The sequence below is a fragment of the Xenopus laevis genome, chromosome 8L, assembly GCF_017654675.1.
Source record: "Xenopus laevis strain J_2021 chromosome 8L, Xenopus_laevis_v10.1, whole genome shotgun sequence".
NCBI classification, from domain to species: Eukaryota; Metazoa; Chordata; class Amphibia; order Anura; family Pipidae; genus Xenopus; species Xenopus laevis.
The window spans coordinates 119,878,716-119,902,144 of NC_054385.1; the positions used below are offsets into that span (position 1 = coordinate 119,878,716).

Consider the following 23,429-nt stretch of genomic DNA (forward strand, 5'->3'; position numbering starts at 1 on the left):
AGTATGGGGGGGCATCATATTTTTGGGGTGTTTATATATTTAAAAAAAATCCCTTGAAAAAAAATCCCACCCACTGCTGGCTGAAAGTATCCAATGTATGTACTACAGATTTAGCAATATACATAAAATCATTAAAATATTCATTAAAATAAATCATTTTTAAAGGAGAAATGTCTCCAAATTCAGTACGGTATAGATAGATCTCTACACTGTGCCGGTCTCTTTCTTTAAATTTAAAAGATGCTATGGGGAGGATAATTTATTCTGCTAATTTATTGACAGACTCCGTAAGTATTGTTTTATCAATTAATAATTAACGAGAAATAAAAAATAAACCCCTGCCATTGTCTAATATTGAAAAAGTCGTTTAGTTTTTCCATCCCTCCCTGATACCCCGATGTGCACGGGGAATCGGGAATAGAGAATTTCTCTGAGACAAAAGGTTATTCCACCCTGTGATTGACAAGAGACTTGCATTGTTCAGAAACAGCAATCTCTATGGAAATCGTATTGTTCACTCGGCTGTGATATTCGCCGACAATAAAGTAGGAAAATAAAGAGACATTCTACACACCTCCCTACGGCAGTTATAGTAGTCGTGCCTATGTCATTGGCTGAGCCATTAAAGGTCATGCATCACTGTGCTTAGGAAAAGGAGCAAATCTTCTCCCAGTTGGAATTAAGGAGAAACCGATCAATAACCCTCGCTGTTAGAAAGGAAGCTCTTCGGCCAATGGATTGTGTTTGTATGGTGGAGCTGAATGGCGTATGAAAGGGACAGCTAGTAATAGTGGTGGGAACTGGAACCTGTTGCTGCAGGACATTATAGCAGATGCTCTATATTTGCCCTTTAATAATCAGTGTTTGGGGAAGTATCAAACGACAGAGACTTTAATCGTCCCACAAATCAGGCGATTATGAGCAGCTGCACGATACTTAGGATTCTGAAATGGAACATCACATCTGATTACTGCACAGTAGTTATTAAAGGCCACTGCTTTGTCTGCTATTTTGGTTCCCTCTGGTCATACAGGGATGGAATCCGTTATCCGGGAACCCATTACCCACAAAGCTCCAAATAACAGAAAGGCCATCTCCCATAGACTCCATTTTATCCAAATAATCCAAGTATTTAAAAATGATTTCCTTTTTTTCTGCAATAATAAAACAGGACCTTGTACTTGATCCCAACTAAGATATAATTGATCCTAATAGGAGGTAAAACAACTATTCGGTTTAATTAATCTTTACATGATTTTGTTTAACAGACAAGGTATGGAGATCCAAATTACAGAAAGATCCCTTAACTACAAAACCCCAGGTCCCAAGCATTCCGGATAACCCTGCCGATGAGGATAAGGATCTAATTAGTCCTTATTGGAAGCAAAACCAGCCTATTGGGTTTATTTAATGTTTAAATGATTTTCTAGTAGACTTAAGGTATGAAGATCCAAATTACGGAAAGATACGTTATCCGGAAAACCCCAGGTCCCAAGCATTCTGGATAACAGGTCCCATACCTGTACAGGTATGGGATAAGTGATCCAGAAACCAGTTATTTAGAAAGCTCCGAATTAGGGGATGGCCGTCTCCCATAGACTCCATTTCATCCAAATAATCCGAGTTTTTAGAAATGATTTAATTTTTCTCTGTAAAAATAAAACAGTAGCTTGTACTTGATCCCAACTAAGATATAATTAATCCTTATTGGAGGCAAAACCAGCCTATTGGGTTTATCTAATGTTTATATGATTTTCTAGTAGACTTAAGGTGGCTGTACACATAGAGATCCGCTCATTTGGCGATATCGCCGAATGAGCGGATCTCTTCCCGATATGCCCACATTAAGGGGGACAATATCGGACTGATCAGATTGTGTGCCCTTGGGCCAACAATCGGATCAAAATGCAGGAGTACGGGAGGTCGTATCATGGGGCCGCATCAGCGAACAGATGCGGCCCACGATCCGACAGGATTTTTTATCCTGCTCGATCGATCTGCCGATTTTCGGCCACATGTCAATCGGGGGACCCCATACATGGGCCAATAGGCTGCCGACTCATCTGTCGACAGCTTTTATAGGTCCATGTATAGCCAGTTTTAAGGTATGAGGACCCATTATCTGGAAAGCCCAGTGTCGGACTGGGAAGCCAGGGGCCCTCCAGAAAAACCTAGACCATGGGCCCACACTCCAAACAATATTTCCTCGTCCTCTCCTTAAGCAAACTCTTTTTTCTCAAAGTCATTTTTCTTTATATTCTATAATCTATTATTCTATTTAGCCTCTTTGTTCCCATACAGAATTCAGTAATGACCATGAAATAGGCAAAATGTTTAAAAGCAGGAGGGCCCACTGGGAATTTCCTGGTATCCCAGTGGTCCAGTCTAACACTATGAAAACCCTAGGTCCCAAGCATTCTGGATAACAGGTCCCTTACCTGTACAGTCTTAGCTTCTGACAACTCTTCCGTGATAGTCGGGAGTCACCTCTATTTAAATCTCCAGCAGGGGCCCACCATCAAGAGTGTAGGGTGCAGCAAGGCTGCTTATGTCTGTATTTATATAATGGGCAAACTGGGAAGAACTGAGAAGGGATGGAAATATTAGAGGGCTGTTAAACTATCTATATTTTATTTTCTCATTTTCTCTTGTATTCACCTAATGGAAATTAATAGGACACCACTATGTAATTAGTTTCCTATTGCTTTCCTTTTACTTCCTATAAAAGGGTAATTGGTTCCGTTTGCAGTTTCAGCCTTTCCTTAATAGTCATTAGTGGGTCATTTAAGTCTGCTAGCACAGCTGCATGAAAATAAAGCTCATTCATTAAAGGTTCAGGTGTCAAAAGGTGCTCCTGACATTTACATATTGGATGTCACAAACAGGAAGGGTCACTTGCACTCAAAATGCATGCATTTTGCATGCAAAAACATGCATTATGGGTACAATAACATGCCAATTGCGTTTAAAATTGCGTTTTGCTCACTGAACTCGCAGTTATAAAGAAATCCTATTATCTCTTGGCCCCTTCCTGCCAAATATCTAGCATAACTCACCTGCTGTATTATAATGCCCTTACAAAAAGCAAGCTGGGCAGCATAGGTATTCCCTCTGTCCTGTGCAATTCAGCAGAAACAGCCCATAAGTTTACTCATAGCCTGTACAGAGAGATACCATAAAACTATGGTAGCAAAGGTATTCCCCTGTACTAAGCACAATTCAGCTGGAACAGCCACCTAAGTTTGCTTTCCCCCTTAGCTCATAACAAGGTTACAGATATATAGAAACATTGGGGTAACAGTCACCCTGCTATAGTTCCAGGGGTACCCAGGGCACAAATAAGTGCTCACCTCAAATCTCCCCCTAACTGGCCTTCAGGCTGGACCCCCTTAGTTCATAACAAGGTTACAGATATATAGAAACATTGGGGTAACAGTCACCCTGCTATAGTTCCAGGGGTACCCAGGGCACAAATAATCACTTACCCCAAATCTCCCCCTAACTGGCCTTCAGGCTGGGCCCCCTTAGCTCATAACAAGGTTACAGATATATAGAAACATTGGGGTAACAGTCACCCTGCTATAGTTCCAGGGGTACCCAGGGCACAAATAATCACTTACCCCAAATCTCACCCTAACTGGCAGTGTCGGACTGGGACACCAGGGGCCCACCCAAAAATCTTAGACCAGGGGTCCACCAAAATACCTTAGATCAGGGGCCCACTCTCAGTACTATTATAATTCCTCTTCTCACGCAATTCTATTCTGCTAGTCTCTTTACTTTACATGCTATAATCTATTATTCCATCTATTTAGTCTCTTTGTTCTCATAGAAATAGAGAATGACCATGAAATAGGCCACATGTTTTGAAGCAGGAGGGCCCACTGACACCTGGGCCCACCGGGAGTTTTCCTGGTATCCCTGTGGGCCAGTCCGACACTGCTAACTGGCCTTCAGACTGGGCCCCCTTAGCCCATAACAAGGTTACAGATATATAGAAACATTGGGGTAACAGTCACCCTGCTATAGTTCCAGGGGTACCCAGGGCACAAATAAACACTCACCCCAAATCTCCCCCTAACTGGCCTTCAGACTGGGCCCCCTTAGCTCATAACAAGGTTACAGATATATAGAAACATTGGGGTGTCACCCTGCTATAGTTCCAGGGGTACCCAGGGCACAAATAAGCACAAATACAAATAAGTTCTCATCCCAAATCTCAGCATAGCAGGCCTAAAGGCTACAAAAGGGGTAGACTTTCTGCACAATGTCATACAACTTTCTGTAAAGATGATATAATACAAAATGCTGTGGAACATTGTATATATTTGCCTCCTTGCACAGTTGTATATAAAGACCTCACTTGGAAAACAGGGAATAGTACCAAAAAGATGTCAAATTGAAGGTGATTTCCAAGTAAGGGGTCTACACACAGATTCTGTTGGTTTGTTCAAGCCAATAAATTGGCCCCTTTTACTTCCTCATTGTACCCGCTGACAAGGTGCACAGGTAATTTTCAAGTTTATATCATTGCGGGATGGACTGTTAAACCCGTCCCCATGATAAATGGCATGTCCAGACAGACAGACAGTACTGTACGGTTTCCACCTGGCTGCCCAGGTTTCCAAATTAGGAAAACCAGGCAGAATTCCCTGCGATTGACGCGGCGTTCTACCAATCATTGATCACCACATCATAGCCCTGCCCCTGATATCAGAGTCCTGCCCCTACATGTCTACATGTCACGGTTCTGTCCAAACACTATATGTCACGGTTCTGCCCTGCTACATCATGGTCCCGCCTCCCCCATGAAGTTATTCAGGGGGAAAGATGGCAACCCTACAGTACGGTCTAAATCTGCCAAAGTGCTGGACAAAATCTAGACATATATTTTGATATTGTGGATCTTAAAGTAATACTTTCATCATTCTTGACCATAGAGGCAGATAAAATTGTGTATGTCAATACATTTAAATTTCCTCCATATAACTAAAGTGTTTTCCCATAAACTATGACCCTGGAATCTTTATAGGAGTTTCCACCAACATGGACTGCCGTGGGTTCCAAACATTGTGGGGCTTTGCATAGTCATTTTTTATTCAGGAAGAAAGAAACTCCATTATTTGTATGGGGAAATGAGGCAGCTCTGGGGGTTGGGTGTACAGCAATTTTTTTGGCCTTTTTTTGGTTCAAGTTCCCCTTGGAGGTCCAGCTTTTGGTCAGGTCCATACTGAGCTCATAACAAGGTAACAGATATAGGAAAACATTGGTGTATCAACCATTCAATCATAGTTCCAGGAATATCTAGCACAGCAAATAACCACAAAAGTTTCATAGGTGGCCTTCAGGTTAGGCATTCAAATGTATCTATGAGAGCAAATAGGTGTTCTCTTCAAATCTCACCCTTACTGGCCTTTTGACTACCACGTCCCCTACTATTGCTGCTAAGGCTTGTAAGCTAAGACAACATGAGGTCAATAATATTTCTAGAAATTTTCAACTTGCAACCCTCAGCTGCTAAGCTACAACTCCTAGCATACCAAACAGCCAACTCCCAGTATACCCAGCATCCAATTCTAGGAGATGAAGTTCAATAACAGATGGAGACCTGCAGGCTGAATTATATATAACGATGCCACACAAACTAAATTTAGCCCTGAGCCTTGCCACCAAAAAGGTCAGCCCTGTCTCGGTGCATACATCAAACAGGCAATGAGGAGGAGTAATGCATTAAGGTGCAAATACAATTAAAATTTTTTGAATTACTTACCATGTCCTGGATGAATGAAAATCGTTATAGTGCAAATACAATATTTAGCACTTACCCAGCATGCCTTTATTGGAGTCTGACAGGCACATGTCTTTCTCTGCACTGGGCAACACAAATCCCACCACAAAAATCTCCACTCCGTCTGCCATTAAGGCGAGTCCAAGAACGAAATAGAGTGTCCACTGAAAGCGCCCGTGTCCGCACTCTTGTAGGATTGCCTCATATTGCTGAGCTAACTCCTCCTTGTCTTTTTTCCTTTGAGCTTCCAAATCATTAAAGTCTTTGAATTCCGTAACGAGCTGCTGGTTATTTGTGAGGTGATCTCCCTTCATGGAATCAGCCCGGGGAATACCTTGATACTCCCCCTCATAAATCTCATCGTCTTCATCATGCCCTTCAGTGGCATCACTAGAGGCTCCTTCCTCGTCATTCAGAGGGTCACCCCGGTAATATCCATCCTGTGGCGGGTAATCGTCATCATCGTCTTCCTCAAATCTGGTATAAGATCTCTTTGTGTACTCATCCTGCATCTTGTCCACACCCTTGCCCACCTTCTTGGCCGCATGTTTCTTGACCTCCTTAGCAATGTCTTTAGCTCCTCGAATAAAAGCAGTCCGGTCTTTGTATGTGTCCTCCATGGTTGCTACAAGGCTTGCTACCCTACCTAAGAAATGAAATCTTGATATTCAGATCTATGATTGTGCTAAAATGTTGACTTGATTCTTCTCAATCCAAAATTCCAGAGGCCTAAACTTGTTCCTATAGTGTTTCTGGGGAGAGCAGTTATATTAGCAGTGTTCTAGGTGGGTTGCTCCTTTCCAGTACTGATGTTGGTCTATGTGATTAATTATCATGCTCTCCTGGGGTTGCAAATGCCAAGTCTTTTCAGATGCCTGGAGATCCTTCAGGTCCTGCAAAATATTAAGAAAACAGACCAGTGAGGAAAATGCAATACTATATAAAAAGGCCATAGAACAATCATGAACCCCAGGACCCAATTTCAGGTTGGCTTGGTGGTTTACCAAACTCAGGGTTTTAGATATAAAAAGAGAAACAAGTTTCATGTAATTTGGCCAGGCCCTTCCTGGGTATTTGACCCACTGTGGGCCAGATTCAGATCCATGAGAAAAACTTATGTCATGAAAACATTGTAGAAGTCTTTAAGGAAACTTCTTATAAAATAATGTCAAAAGAGATTTAAAACGAATATGTTTAACCACCATAAATACAGCCATCTAGTACTGTGAACTTATTGTTGCTTGTTTACAACCATCCTTTAACTTTTATTGTGCTCTTCTTCCCATTCAAATGATTTAATATTATGATTTTTCTTTAGAAAGATGAGCTACAAACATTAAATGAGGCCAGCGCAAGAGAAAATGGCTGTCACTCAGCCAGGTAAATCCTTTCATCCTTTCATGAGCATTATAGAACCTTCTTCAACGGTTGGGCATGTTACTCTAGATATAGATCTCTGGGTAAAGATCTTCTTGATGGAGTAATTAGATTTCTTTCCCTGGATTGAAGATCCAGGCTTGCTAATGTTATCCAGAGTGCTCCATAACATAGCATTATATACATGAATTATACTCATTCTAAACCTTGTTTTGCCATACACTACACAAATAGAGTGTTTGACTGTACAATACCCAACTGATTGGCCTAGGGACCAAACAGATAGATACCGTAAGAAGGGCCACATATAGTATGGACAGCTTTTTTTTGTTTCATTTGTTAGAACCTGAACGATTGAAACAGCAGCAGTTAAAGGGGAACGTGTGCTCATCTGCCCATACACTGCGTACTGGCCGACATGATGCATCAGCAGTTGAAACTTCCCAATTGAAGGACTGTCCAAAATTGAAGGTCTATACTTCGAAACATTGTACTGCTGGGGTCAAGGATCTGCTTTTAATACATTTAATCGCATCAACAACAACGAGTGCTATGTCTATTTTTTTCTTTTTCTATTTATTCTGTTGTTGTGGCAGCAACAAATTTTTGGCAACGTGCACCACGCAATGTAACTGTACTTGTTTTATTTTATATATATATAGTATATTGGGGTTATTTATAGACTGGAAAGCAGGGTGCAAAGTACAAAAAATTACAGACAGTTCAGCATCCGACTGGGGTGTCCCTCAACACAGCCACAAATCCCCCCACTGCACCCTCCCCAAGCCATACAGTTCCCTCCTCCCCAACTTGGTCCAGTCTAAAGGTGGCCATACATGGAGAGATCCGCTCGTTTGGTGACATCGCCAAACGAGCGGATCTCCCTCTGATATGCCCACCTTGAGGTGGGCAATATCGGGCTGATCCGATCGTGGGCCCTAGGGCCCAACGATCGGATCCTAACGATGCCTAACGGGCGGGCGGATCGTGGGACCGCATCAATGAATAGATGCGGCCGCGATCCGACGGGATTTTTTGTCCCATCCGAACGAGATCTGTCCGACTTTCGGCCAGATCTCGATCGGTGAAGCCCATCGGGGGGCCCCATACACCGGCCAATAAGCTGCCGACACAGTCTGTCGGCAGCTTTTATCGGCCCGTGTATGGCCACCTTAATGCTGGGACAACCTGTAATTTTTTTTAACTTTGCACCCTGCCTTACATTTTAAATGAATTGCTGCAAGTCTCTTTGCTCCATTTCATACCTGTGGTTGCCCCTTAATACAGCACTGCATGCATTTGGCAGGGGGTGCTCTTGTACTTCTGCCTGGGATAATAGTAAATGCCTACGGAACGAATTTTAGGACATCTTCCGGCGAAATACCTATCCTCCATGCGATGTCCTACGGATTAAGAATGCCGCATCGGGTGCTTTTACCGTCACTCATCGTCCAAATCTGCAGTCATATCTCCATCCTCTACCCTCCCTTCTCAGCCGCCAGCCATACGAACTCTGCCCTCAGCCCTCCGTCTTCCTCCCTCAGTCCTCCACCCTCTTCCCTCCGCCCTCGGTCCTCCGCCTTCCGCCCTCTTCCCTCCACCCTCCCTGCTCAGCCCTCTATCCTCAGCACTCAGCCTTCCGCTTTACCTCTTCATCCCTCCGCACTTTGCCAGTATTATTATAGAGATGTTTTAAACACATTTCTGCTTTCTCTGACTGAAAATGCTCGCTCACCACTTTAGGAGCTTAGAGAGAAGACTGACAGATGAGTTCTGAGGGGGGAGAGCGGAAGGTGAAGTGCGGAGGGATGAACAGGTAAAGTGGAAAGCTGAGTGCTGAGGAAAGAGGTTAGAGGGCTGAGCAGGGAGGGCGGAAGGCTGAGGGAGGAGGGCGGAGGACTGAGGGAGGAAGACGGAGGGCTGAGGGCGTAGTTCGTATGGCTGAAGGCTGAGAAGGGAGGGTAGAGGACGGAGATGTGGAAGATGAGTGACGGTAAAAGCATCAGATTTGGAGGATGAGTGACGGTAAAAGCATCCGATGCGGCATTCCTAAGCCGTAGGACATCGCATGGAGGACAGGAATTTTCCGGAGGATGTCCTAAAATGCATTCTGTAAATGCCCCCTTATGTTCTGTGTGATTTCATTGGTACATGTATGTGTGTAGAGTTAAAATAGCTGCACTCTGTCCCAGTGAATAATTAACATTCATAGATATAAATCCATAGGGCAAAGTGGAAATACTGGAAATAAACACCTCTAATGTCCCAGAAATATTTACCACGTATTTGTCTAGATGAGGTTTTTGTTTCAGTTATCATTATTATTATTCTTTATTTATACAGCAGCAGAATATTCAGCAGCACTTTACATTATAAATTATTCTCATCCCACTACCGTCAAAGCCCTTGTTACACACAGAATAGGGTCAATTTAATCAGGAACCAATTAACCTGCCTGTAGGTTTCTGATGGTCTGGAGGAAACCAACCAACACATGGAGAACATACCAACCGCTTGCAGATGGAATCGAACCGAGGACCCCATTAAGGGTATTATTTTCACAGATATTTTAGGTTAAAAACAGCCCCTCACAGATTAATAGAGAGACAGAGAGTCGATATGCACAGCGTGTCTTCAGGAATGCCAGAGGCAAGAACACATACTCACTGCAAATAAGCTGAGAGAAATTCACTGCACCAGGAAGAATTCATGATGAGAATGAAGTAGGTCGGTCTTCAGTGCAGGGAGATAAGCATAGAATTATGGGGAAATAAAATACAGAAGGGGGGGTCACTTATTAAGGTGGGTTCAGCACTTTCCATCAGGGATCCCTAAATCTTGCCTTACATTAGAAAATGTCCAAGCTGCAGCTCTCATATATTTATCTTGTTATAAAGGCTGGTTTATTATTCCTGCGCTGCCCTGCATGTACTGAGGCTGTTTGATACATTAACGTTCCTTACAGATTGCCTAATGATGTGTGCATATAGTTTATTCTGCTTTTATTTAGCAGAAAGGATTTGCTTTATATGTTAGTTCTTTTTCTTACTGCAGCCTATATAAAGTAACCTTTGTCCATTTCACCTACCAACAACTATTTCGCTTTTCCAGGGGAAGCCCCAGCTTCAAAAATGAAATTTGGCAGGACCTACCGAGGGGCAGATAAGTCTATCTGTCTGATCAAAGATGGAGGAGGACATTGTCTGGGGCAGTCCAAAATGTTCCATTTAGAATACAAGCAGCAACACATATACCTAATTTCCCCAGAGTCTCTCCAGATGATAGTTGCCCGGTGCTGGCTGGAGGGGTCGGCGCCTCTCCCAACGATATCTGTAAAATTTAGAATACAGACAGGGATGTCCTTGAACCTTATGTGACAAAATCTAAAATCGCTGTAGCACACTGTTCGTTTTAGTGAATGCAAAAGGTGATTTTATTGGCTCATTGTAGACTTCAAAACATGGCAACGTTTCGGACCACACAGGGCCCTTTATCGGGTGTGGCCCAAAACGTTGCCATGTTTTGAAGTCTACAATGAGCCAATAAAATCACCTTTTGCATTCGCTAAAACGAACAGTGTGCTACAGCGATTTTGGATCTCTTTCTATGCTGTCCAGCACTTGACACCTGAAAAGGTTGATTGAGCAACAGGTGGAGCACTCTTATCCTTTCTTGAACCTTATGTGTGCTGCCCCGTCCCTGTGACCTTCCAATCTCCATTTCTTTTCATTCGTTCTTGAGTTGACCATAGATTTAAGCTGCCGAGACCAAGGGGCAGATTTACTAAAGGTTAAAGTGGCCGCCGCTAGTGAAAATTCACCATAAATCTCATCTTCAGGGACTTCTCCAACAGGTGTAGAGGACAATTCGCTTGTGAAAGAAACCGTCGCTAGTGTACAGTAGTTTTGCGCCCTATCGTCAGGGGCATTTTCACTCAGACGAACAATCGTTACTGCGCAAATGCGAATTTTACAAAACGTTACCCATTTCGCCAGAGTTTCCTTCTCCACCTTAGACCTGGCGAACTGATAAGATGAAGCTACATCCTCCTCAATCTTATGTCAGTGTCCTGTATGCCGGAAAGTCATAAAAATTATAAAAAATGCTGGTGTGTTTTTCATATTTTAAAGCAGGATTGCCTTCAAAAGACCTAACTATTAAAGATTTTTGTGTTAACATTTTTTTCCCAACCATTTGAGGGGCATGGCACATTTGTTTTAGGGTGGGCACATGTCTAGGGCATTATATGACCTCTTTTGTCTTTATTTTGCTTCCTTGGACATTTGTAATAATAAGTGGCCACTTTAAGAATCTGCACCAACATCCCTACTAAAGACGCCTATACGACCTATATGTACCCGCCCTGTTCAAATTGACCTAAGTGTAAGAGTACTAATGAAGTTTTGCCAGGTAGAAATGAACGCTATCGCAACTTCGCTATGAAATGCTTGCGCTGACGAATTAACGTTAGTGAAACATCGTCAGCATTCGACTGCTGAGATGCAACTTCACATTTGAGTGAATTAGCGTAGTGGTAACGAATTTACACCTGGCGATGTGACGGAAGTGTGGCGGAATATGCCCCTCAGTTGGCAGCTTGTGCGTCCATGACCTCCTCCCCAACATCTATCCGGCTGAAAATCTTCCTGATATCTTAGGCAGTTTTGAAAATCTCGTTGGATGAGAACCACATGCGGTTCACACATGTGTTGATGAGGGCCTCTCCCAATAAGCCTGCATTATTATTCAATTATTATTAAACGATTGAATCAGTCTATTTTGGCTCAGCAAGTAGATGGCAACCTTGCATAGTTGGCAGCATGAACATTAAGAAATAATTTGCACATGAGTGAAGGGTAAAGCCAGTATTGGAGTGGAGTATTATGACCAACTGGGAACAGAACCTCTAGGGGCCAGTAGCCCACTGCATACATCCCTGTGCCGCATGTACTTCCCTGTTGACTGACAGGTGTCTCCCAGGGTTTGTCCCATTATCCCTGTGGGCCACTCCAACTGTGAGTAAAGCCTACATTTTTTTTGTTTTACAGCAGTGCTATATGTGTTGCATGAGGAATGGGACTACCTTTCTCTCTGCATTGTGAAGGGATCATCAGGTCAGTATAGCCCCAATGCCCTAACTGTGATGGTTCCTTCTATCCCCTCATTGAACGGTTTCCTTCTACTTTCCCACTGCTGTTCCCACCACATTATAGTAGCACAGAGATATAGTTTCTGTCCAATTAAGACTCATATGCTGGACTGATATCATAATAATGACAATCATAAAAGACATGAAGAAAAGCACTGTGTTGGTCAGTGCCAGTTGGGAGTTGCAGCTCTTTTTCACTTACTGCTGTACTAGAGACTCTGGGGCAAATTCACTAAGATGCAAAGTTGCGCCAAGCGCAACTTCGCCGCACATCGCCGCACTTCGCCAGGCGTAGTTTCGCCAGTGCTCCGCAAATTCACTAAAATCCGAAGTTGTGCTCAGGGGTAGCGTAAGGTTGCGAAGTTGCGCTAGCGTTGATTCGCTATGTAAAGCGAAGTTACACTAGCGAAGGCTAATTTGCATACGGCGCGAAATTCAAATTTCAATGGAGGAACACGTATCAGCACTACAAATGCCAAGAAAACCTTCAAATCAGCAAATAAAAATTTTATTTTGCCCTACACATGTGCCCACTGTCTAGGTAAGTTGCCATGAGTCAGGAAATGTAGGGGGAAGGAGGGGAGCCCCAAAAAATTTTTCGATCTTTTTCAGCCTATCACCCATCATGTAGAAAACACGCCAGCGTTTTTTGGGACTTAGAAAAATGTTTTACTTTTTTTGAAACAATCCCTATCTACTCTATTGCGCTTCGCCAGGTCTGAGGTGGAGAAGGAAGTCTAGCGTAAAAGGCAGCGTTCAGTACACTGCGCGCGTTAGTGAATTTGCGTAGTTACGTCGCTAGCGAAAATTCGCCTGGCGTAAGTGTGCGAAGTAACACTAGCGAAACTATGCCAGCGTTCGTTGGTGAATTTGCGCAGTAACAAAAATGCCAAACGCTAGCGAATTAACGCTAGCGTTCGGTGCTTCGGCGCTTAGTGAATTTGCCCCTCTGCTTCCATGAGGCGAGTGGTAACAGCCAAAATTCTGTTTTTTAAATTGCTCTTCAAGCACAGAGAGCGCTATTACTGCTCCCCTTGACCCACTCTGATGCTAAGAACCTGATCACAGAGGGGCAAGGGGGAGGCAGTGGCTAGGCTGCTTAAGGGTAGCACTGCCCCCGATAATTCTGATAATTTGGGCTGTTGGCCTGAACAACCATAATAATAGAAAGATGCCCATGTCATGTGATCCAGTCTTTGAGATCCGTATAGATTTGCCAGAATATGGCCACCTTTTAGGATAAGTACACCTTTAAAATAAGTGAATGGAAAATTGATGAGAGTGTTATTCTAAGAACTTTTGAAATTTACATTCATTATTTATTTCCTTTTTATTCCAAGATATTAATGTAAATATGTACTGTTATTATGAATGAATTTTGCTACAACATTGCCACCTGCTGGTCAGTTTCCCACCATTCTGACCACCGAGTAGTCAAGGAAGTTGTCAAGAGAAAGAAAGAGGCTGCTCTGATGTTCTGCTTTTCTTAATCCTTTCCTAAGCAGAAGAACATCAGAGCAGCCTCTTTCTTTCTCCTGACAACTTCCTTGACTACTCGGTGGTCAGACTGGTGGGAAACTGACCAGCAGGTGGCGCTGTTGTATTAACTCATATTAACCGTACATATTTACATTAATATTTTGGAATAAAAAGAAAATAAATAATGAATGTAAATTGCAAACGTTGTTCTTGTCAATTTTACATTCACTTATTCTAAAGGTTTACTTATCCTTTAAGGGAGACAGAAGTTAGCTAATAGCAAACCAAAAGTAGACAGAAGTGGAAGGGCACAAAATACAGAATTTCGATCATTTGTACCGGGATATACCATGCCGCAACCAATTTCTATGTAAAAAAGAGATAAACTTAGCGTGAGTCATGATGACACACCTGGCAAGATGATGAAGCAATCATGCAATACATGACATCACTGTGTAATATGGGCTCCCCATTGCTTTCAGATACACTCGATTCAGGACAGGTAATGGCCAAGGTTTAAGTAATGAGGGACAGGCAAGTTCTATATAAACACAAGTGGAAACCACTGTAACTAATAGATGCTCTATTTATCAGCACAAACCAAACTTTTGTTAAGGCGGCACTTGGCAAATAAACAAAGCAGAGTTAAAAGGCAGCCTGCAGGGGAATCCATCGTGACAATGTAACCTCTTTAAATAATAGCTATTTAATTATAGGAGAGAAAACAGCAGCGGAGGATGTGGAGCAACAGAGGGATTTAGATATCCTCCCTTTATGAGACATCGCTCTGATATATCACTGTGGCAACTTGTTTGCTCAGTAAAGGATATACTGAGGGGTCTAGTAAATGCCAAAATGTAATTCTCTTTTGTCTCTTCCCATTCTCTCCTATATCTACCATTTTTCACTCCATTCTCTGCCCAAAGGCAGTAAATTAAACTGAGATCTACTGAGACTGCTTCATGGCTTATAGGATTAAAGTACAGTCTGCTATTCCACTGATAACTCAGAGTTTCTATCCATGTCTAAATGTAACAGGAAAATGGACTCTCTTTAAATAAAGGATTTATTTCCATTTCATACACACACAGCTGTGAGTAAAGTTATATTTATATGTAGATAAATGGTTCCCACTGATGTCATCAGTTTATGTTGGTGTTTAATAATATCTCTATAATTTACAATAGAGGGGTACATTATCCCTTATAATACATGAGTGATAATCAGTTCTCTGTATAACTAAGCCTGCAGCCTTGTGCCTTTATATGGTCACATACCCCCTCAGTGACTTCTAATTTCCTTATCATTTACAGTAGGGGGTACATTATCTCTTATAATACATGAGTGATACTCAGAGTTCCCTGTATAACTCAGCCTGCAGCCTTGTGCCTTTATATGGTCACAGAACCCCTCAGTGACCTCTAATATCCTTATCATTTACAGTAGGGGGTACATTATCTCTTATAATACATGAGTGATACTCAGAGTTCCCTGTATAACTCAGCCTGCAGCCTTGTGCCTTTATATGGTCACAGAACCCCTCAGTGACCTCTAATATCCTTATTATTTACAGTAGGGGGTACATTATCCCTTATAATACATGAGTGATACTCACAGTTCCCTGTATAACTCAGCCTGCAGCCTTGTGCCTTTATATGGTCACAGAACCCCTCAGTGACTTATAATATCCTTATCATTTACAGTAGGGGGTACATTATCCCTTATAATACATGAGTGATACTCACAGTTCCCTGTATAACTCAGCCTGCAGCCTTGTGCCTTTATATGGTCACAGAACCCCTCAGTGACTTCTAATATCCATATCATTTACAGTAGGGGGTACATTATCCCTTATAATACATGAGTGATACTCACAGTTCCCTGTATAACTCAGCCTGCAGCCTTGTGCCTTTATATGGTCACAGAACCCCTCAGTGACTTCTAATATCCATATCATTTACAGTAGGGGGTACATTATCCCTTATAATACATGAGTGATACTCACAGTTCCCTGTATAACTCAGCCTGCAGCCTTGTGCCTTTATATGGTCACAGAACCCCTCAGTGACTTCTAATATCCATATCATTTACAGTAGGGGGTACATTATCCCTTATAATACATGAGTGATACTCACAGTTCCCTGTATAACTCAGCCTGCAGCCTTGTGCCTTTATATGTCACAGAACCCCTCAGTGACTTCTAATATCCTATCATGCAAACCGCACGGGCATTTCAATAAATAAAAACATATGTAGATTCACATGTGTAGTACTGTTTAATTTTATACTGCTTACCAGAATACAGGGGATGATTGAAAGTATCCCCTTTAATTATTGAATTGCATTGACAGCAATGTAGACAAGGAAAAGTTCCAAATTTAGGCCTTTGTAAAAAATAAGCATTTCTGCGATTTTAGGCTGCCAACATCAGCTTTGACTAAACGATCTTTCAAATTCCTTGCCCTTTTGTAGGCCAACATTGGTGTAATTGAAAACTTGGGACTTCTGTCAGACAGGATTGTAACAGATGCCAATGTTTACGTATGATGTTCCCAATTTGTTTACTTTGCCGTATATATACCGGCTTACAAAGGCTATCCTGTTATTATCTTTATGCTTTGGCACATTGGCAATTAACAATTCCTGTCTGGTTTGCTGGTGCACCTTCTCTAAATTGTTCTTTAAAATCTGTTTAGAGTAGCCTCTAGCACCAAACCGATCCACCATTTCTTTTAAATAAAAGTCACAGTCCTTTGAATCACTTACAATTCGCTTCACCCTCATAAATTGCGAAGTAAGGAAGAGAATTTTTTAAAGCATCAGGATGGAAACTGGCAAAATGCAATAAATTGTTTTTATCAGTCACCTTCCTATATAATTCAGTTTTAAGTATGTTTCCATCCTTGACCACTTTTACATCCAAAAAAATTGATGGAAGTTGGATTAAAATCCATTGTAAATTTTTAAAAGTCTCTTCTATACCATTGAGAAAATGATGAAAGGCATTTAGGCTCTCTAAGTCACCATCCCAGATCAGCAAAAGATCATCAATGTACCGCAGATACAACGTACAATGAGATCTAAATAGGGAATTTTTATATATTACCTCCTCCTCAATGTGGGCCATATACAGATTTGCATAAGAGGGAGCTACGTTGCTACCCATAGCGGTACCCCTCTGTTGTATGTAGAAATTGTCCCCAAATAGAAAATAATTTGATGCAACACTATTTGCAAAAATCCACCAAAAAAGACTTTTGTTCCTCAGTATATTCAGTGGTATTTTAAAAAAATGAGTCACAGCTGATATTCCTGTGTCATGATTTATAGATGTGTAAAGGCTTGACACATCAAGACTGACTAATAGAACATTATGTTGGTTAACGTGGTCCGGTCCAATATATTCAGTAGATGTGTGGTATCTTTCACAAAAAAATTAGTATTCTGCACTAGAGGCTGTAATATCTTATCTAGAAATACAGCAATGGTGATAAGACTGAATCAGTACCAGCGACAATGGGGCGACCTGGTGGATTCTCCAAGTTTTTATGAATTTTAGGTAATGTGTACAATATTGGCGTAATAGGATTGTCTTTAATCAGGAATTTTATTAGATCGTCATCCACAATGCCAGCTTCCATTGCATCAAGCACACAATTTGCAATGCACTGTTGTATGGATGCTAGTGGATCCGAATCGACTTTCTTGTACACATTACCATCTGCCAATTGTAGATAAATTTCATCCATATATTTTTGTTTATTCATTACCACCAGGCACCCCCCTTGTCAGCTGGTTTTATGATTAAATTGTCATTATTAATAAGATCTTGTAAACATCGCCCCTCCTTGTACGTTAAATTGGACCTCTGTCCCATCAATGGTCTTCGCTTAATTTTTTGTTTTAAAACATCCACATCCGTTTGTACCAATTTAATGTAAGCCTCCACTACATTATCTGTCATGGGAGGCACAAACATACTTTTGTTCCGGAGACCCACCCGTTTAAGGGATAGTTGCGAATGACCTGCCCCCACATTACTATATACAACTTCACTAGGGGGTGGGATTTTAGAGAAAATGGCGTTTAAGACGCAAATTACGAAAAAATCTCTGTAGATCGACAGGGGCAAAAAAGGCGCAGGGGGCACGAAACATCAGAAAACGTTTTGCAACAGAGACGCACAACAACCACCCAGGACAGTGAGGAACTCACAGAAACGTTAGTATACAATATATCTGACGAATTGTTAACATCTGAACAATTGACTTTATTGCAAAAGGGCTTATCTTTTAGTGCCACTAGTAAATGTGACACTTTTGAATTGGATGTCGATCTACAGAGATTTTTTCGTAATTTGCGTCTTAAACGCCATTTCTCTAAAATCCCACCCCCTAGTGAAGTTGTATATAGTAATGTGGGGGCAGGTCATTCGCAACTATCCCTTAAACGGGTGGGTCTCCGGAACAAAAGTATGTTTGTGCCTCCCATGACAGATAATGTAGTGGAGGCTTACATTAAATTGGTACAAACGGATGTGGATGTTTTAAAACAAAAAATTAAGCGAAGACCATTGATGGACAGAGGTCCAATTTAACGTACAAGGAGGGGCGATGTTTACAAGATCTTATTAATAATGACAATTTAATCATAAAACCAGCTGACAAGGGGGGTGCCCTGGTGGTAATGAATAAACAAAAAATATATGGATGAAATTTATCTACAATTGGCAGATGGTAATGTGTACAAGAAAGTCGATTCGGATCCACTAGCATCCATACAACAGTGCATTGCAAATTGTGTGCTTGATGCAATGGAAGCTGGCATTGTGGATGACGATCTAATAAAATTCCTGATTAAAGACAATCCTATTACGCCAATATTGTACACATTACCTAAAATTCATAAAAACTTGGAGAATCCACCAGGTCGCCCCATTGTCGCTGGTACTGATTCAGTCTTATCACCATTGGCTGTATTTCTAGATAAGATATTACAGCCTCTAGTGCAGAATACTAATTCTTTTGTGAAAGATACCACACATCTACTGAATATATTGGACCGGACCACGTTAACCAACAATAATGTTCTATTAGTCAGTCTTGATGTGTCAAGCCTTTACACATCTATAAATCATGACACAGGAATATCAGCTGTGACTCATTTTTTTAAATACCACTGAATATACTGAGGAACAAAAGTCTTTTTTGGTGGATTACAGTAGGGGGTACATTATCCCTTATAATACATGAGTGATACTCAGAGTTCCCTGTATAACTCAGCCGCAGCCTTGTGCCTTTATATGGTCACATAACCCCTCAGTGAGTTCTAATATCCTTATCATTTACAGTAGGGGGTACAGTATCCCTTATTATACCTGAGTGATACTTTAAAAGGGAATCCCTTTAAAGGGAATAATAAAAAATGTATACAGGTTTTATTTGTGTTTAAAAGAAGTGTCAGCTGTACTGGACAAAGACGTCAGTCTGTGCTTTTTGTACTCTTGCTCATTGATGGTGGGTTGAAGCTGCAGGATTCATCATAACATTATGATTGAAGCTGAACCCCTGCGGGTGCCAGGACACTGCATATTATAGGTGTTTTAAATAATCTAACAAGGTGACATCCAATCCCATGAGCAATTTTCGTGCCTTTAAATATTAGTGTGGGCGGCCACATGCTGGTGACAGCTTGGTGATTAATGTCGGGGAATGAATTTAGTTCCAGACTTAAGTTCCGTTGAACAAAGCTCTTTTCTACAAACTTTCCCTGTGCTTTTACTGTAACTGGTTAAGTAGCCTGTAACCAAGGGAGTATTAAAGACACCTCTCCTGGAGCTTGGAGACCTGCAGTTTCCACACGTGGGCATAAATGACCTTCAATCGATGCTTTAGAAAAACAAGATGTAGCTGTGGGATAGCAGGTATAGTAGGGAGAGGTGGTGCCTATAGTAACAGTGGATAATAGTCTCTGGGAAGGGAGTGTGACTGTGAGATAGCAGGTATAGTAGGGAGAGATGGTGCCTATAGTAACAGTAGGATAATAGTCTCTGGGAAGGGAGTGTGACTGTGGGATAGCAGGTATAGTAGGGAGAGATGGTGCCTATAGTAACAGTGGATAATAGTCTCTGGGAAGGGAGTGTGGCTGTGGGATAGCAGGTATAGTAGGGAGAGATGGTGCCTATAGTAACAGTGGATAATAGTCTCTGGGAGGGAGTGTGACTGTGGGATAGCAGGTATAGTAGGGAGAGATGGTGCCTATAGTAACAGTGGATAATAGTCTCTGGGAAGGGAGTGTGGCTGTGGGATAGCAGGTATAGTAGGGAGAGATGGTGCCTATAGTAACAGTGGATAATAGTCTCTGGGAAGGGAGTGTGACTGTGGGATAGCAGGTATAGTAGGGAGAGATGGTGCCTATAGTAACAGTGGGATAATAGTCTCTGGGAAGGGAGTGTGACTGTGGGATAGCAGGTATAGTAGGGAGAGATGGTGCCTATAGCAACAGTAGATAATAGTCTCTGGGATGGGAGTGTGACTGTGGGATAGCAGGTATAGTAGGGAGAGATGGTGCCTATAGTAACAGTGGGATAATAGTCTCTGGGAAGGGAGTGTGACTGTGGGATAGCAGGTATAGTAGGGAGAGATGGTGCCTATAGTAACAGTGGATAATAGTCTCTGGGAAGGGAGTGTGGCTGTGGGATAGCAGGTATAGTAGGGAGAGATGGTGCCTATAGTAACAGTGGATAATAGTCTCTGGGAAGGGAGTGTGACTGTGGGATAGCAGGTATAGTAGGGAGAGATGGTGCCTATAGTAACAGTGGGATAATAGTCTCTGGGAAGGGAGTGTGACTGTGGGATAGCAGGTATAGTAGGGAGAGATGGTGCCTATAGCAACAGTAGATAATAGTCTCTGGGATGGGAGTGTGACTGTGGGATAGCAGGTATAGTAGGGAGAGATGGTGCCTATAGTAACAGTGGGATAATAGTCTCTGGGAAGGGAGTGTTGACTGTGGGGATTAGCAGGTATAGTAGGGAGAGATGGTGCCTATAGTAAACAGTGGATAATAGTCTCTGGGAAGGGAGTGTGGCTGTGGGATAGCAGGTATAGTAGGGAGAGATGGTGCCTATAGCAACAGTAGATAATAGTCTCTGGGATGGGAGTGTGACTGTGGGATAGCAGGTATAGTAGGGAAGAGATGGTGCCTATAGCAACAGTGGGATAATAGTCTCTGGGAAGGGAGTGTGACTGTGGATAGGGTATAGTAGGGAGAGATGGTGCCTATAGTAACAGTGGATAATAGTCTCTGGAGGGAAGTGGTGACTGTGGATAGCAGGTATAGTAGGGAGAGATGGTGCCTATAGTTAACAGTGGGATAATAGTCTCTGGGAAGGGAGTGTGACTGTGGGAATAGCAGGTATAGCTAGGGAGAGATGGTGCCTATAGTACAGTGGATAATAGTCTCTGGGAAGGGAGTGTGACTGTGGGATAGCAGGTATAGTAGGGAGAGATGGTGCCTATAGCAACAGTAGATAATAGTCTCTGGGATGGGAGTGTGACTGTGGGATAGCAGGTATAGTAGGGAGAGATGGTGCCTATAGTAACAGTGGGATAATAGTCTCTGGGAAGGGAGTGTGACTGTGGGATAGCAGGTATAGTAGGGAGAGATGGTGCCTATAGTAACAGTGGATAATAGTCTCTGGGAAGGGAGTGTGACTGTGGGATAGCAGGTATAGTAGGGAGAGATGGTGCCTATAGTAACAGTGGATAATAGTCTGGGAGGGAGTGTGACTGTGGGATAGCAGTATAGTAGGAGAGAGATGGTGCCTATAGTAACAGTGGATAATATAGTCTCTGGGAAGGGAGTGTGACTGTGGGATAGCAGGTATAGTAGGGAGAGATGGTGCCTATAGTAACAGTGGATAATAGTCTCTGGGAAGGGAGTGTGACTGTGGGATAGCAGGTATAGTAGGGAGAGGTGGTGCCTATGGGATAATAATCTCTGGGAAGGGATTATATTTCTCATAGTATTCTAGATTATAGCTAAGAAGTTACCTGAGACACACACATAACAGTGACAGTTGGACCTTTTACATCAGCTCAACCTCCTGCCATTCAACTACTGTTGAAGTAACTCCATTTGTCAATGAATGCTGATATTTGTAGTCCCATTGCATGACCATAGACAGGGCAGTGGTTCTCTGTTTGGCAGGATGAAATATACTCTTCTTGACACTTATTGTCTCTTCCCATAGTCAGGGTTTGAGAAGAAAATAAAACTCCAGAACTGAAGACAGTCTGACCTACTTCAGTACAGGAACAAATTATATTTATTGATGTACAAGAATTTGCAAACCCATCCTCCCCATTGAATATTCTGTAATCTACTATGGCAGCACCCACAAGGGAATTGTACGCAATATGTAAATGTCTTGCCCCAGGCTATTGAATTGCAGTATATGCAGGTTATTCATCTCCTAATCGGGAACAGACACAGTACCAAATAAACATCACATTCAGGCCCCCATTCTTGCTGATATGATCATATACTTACACATAGGAATACAGCAAAGAGCAGCAGTTGATAAGACTACAATTCCCTGCATCCTCAGCTCCTCCCCTGACTATATGTCTGCATGGAGGGCATGTATGGTGTATGTTATGTGTATGTTTAATGCATTTCTGTTGTACAGCGCTGCAGAATATGCCGGTTCTTTATAAATTATAATAATGATATTTTGGTGCAGTCACATATTTTCCTGGGTGACACTGTAATTGAATAGAGATTCTGTCACCTTCAATCTCATCTCTAAGTGTCAGCTCAGGGTCCCTGCATGAGGCTAGTGGCCGCAGCGAGGATCTGCCGCTCGTCATACAAATAATCTGTTTGTTCAGCCGTGATCCAAACCCGGCCAAATCCTACAAGCACGGAGCTATGCATGGCACTCGCAGTCCAACAAGGGGGGGCAGTGAAAACGTAAGGGTATGGGATCCATTATCCGGAAACACATTATCCAGAAAGTTCTGAATTACGGGAAGGCCATCTCCCATAGTCTCCATTTTATCCAAATAACCCAAATAACCTTTTTCTCTGTAATAATAAAACAGTAGCTTGTACTTGATCCCAACTAAGATATAATTAATCCTTATTGGAAGCAAAACCAGCCTATTGGGTTTATTTAATGTTTACATGATTTTATAGGTCCAAATTACAGAAAGATCCATTATTAGGGATGCACCGAATCCAGGATTCGGTTCGGGATTCGGCCAGGATTCGGCCTTTTTCAGCAGGATTCGGGCCGAATCCTTTGCCCGGCCGAACCGAATCCGAATCCTAGTTTGCATATGCAAATTAGGGGTGGGATGGTCATTGCATGACTTTTGTCACAAAACAAGGAATTAAAAAATGTTTTCCCCTTCCCACCCCTAATTTGCATATGCAAATTAGGGTTCGGATTCGTTTCGGTATTCGGCCGAATCTCTCGCAAAGGATTCGGGGGTTCGGCCGAATCCAAAATAGTGGATTCGGTGCATCCCTATCCATTTTAAAGAAACCCCCATGTCCTGAGCATTCTGGATAACAGGTCCCATACCTGTAACATAATTACGGCAATCTATAGTTTTAAAGTGGTGTTGGGG

At 42.2% G+C, this 23,429-nt stretch overlaps 1 protein-coding gene across 3 annotated transcripts in view; it reads right to left on the reverse strand.

Moving 5' to 3' along the window:
* The window catches only part of LOC108699365 (synaptic vesicle glycoprotein 2A), a 92,083-nt gene that overhangs the window by 33,580 nt on the left and 35,074 nt on the right, over positions 1-23,429 (reverse strand). For 2 of the 3 annotated variants that reach the window (XM_018231393.2, XM_041573502.1), the window contains exon 2: positions 5,826-6,681. In XM_018231393.2, the coding sequence (XP_018086882.1) occupies positions 5,826-6,408 (583 nt within the window). In that variant the 5' untranslated portion in view covers positions 6,409-6,681. Of the gene's footprint in view, positions 1-2,438; positions 2,514-5,825; positions 6,682-23,429 lie in introns of those variants that run through there. The other variant, XM_041573503.1, reaches the window with a different exon arrangement.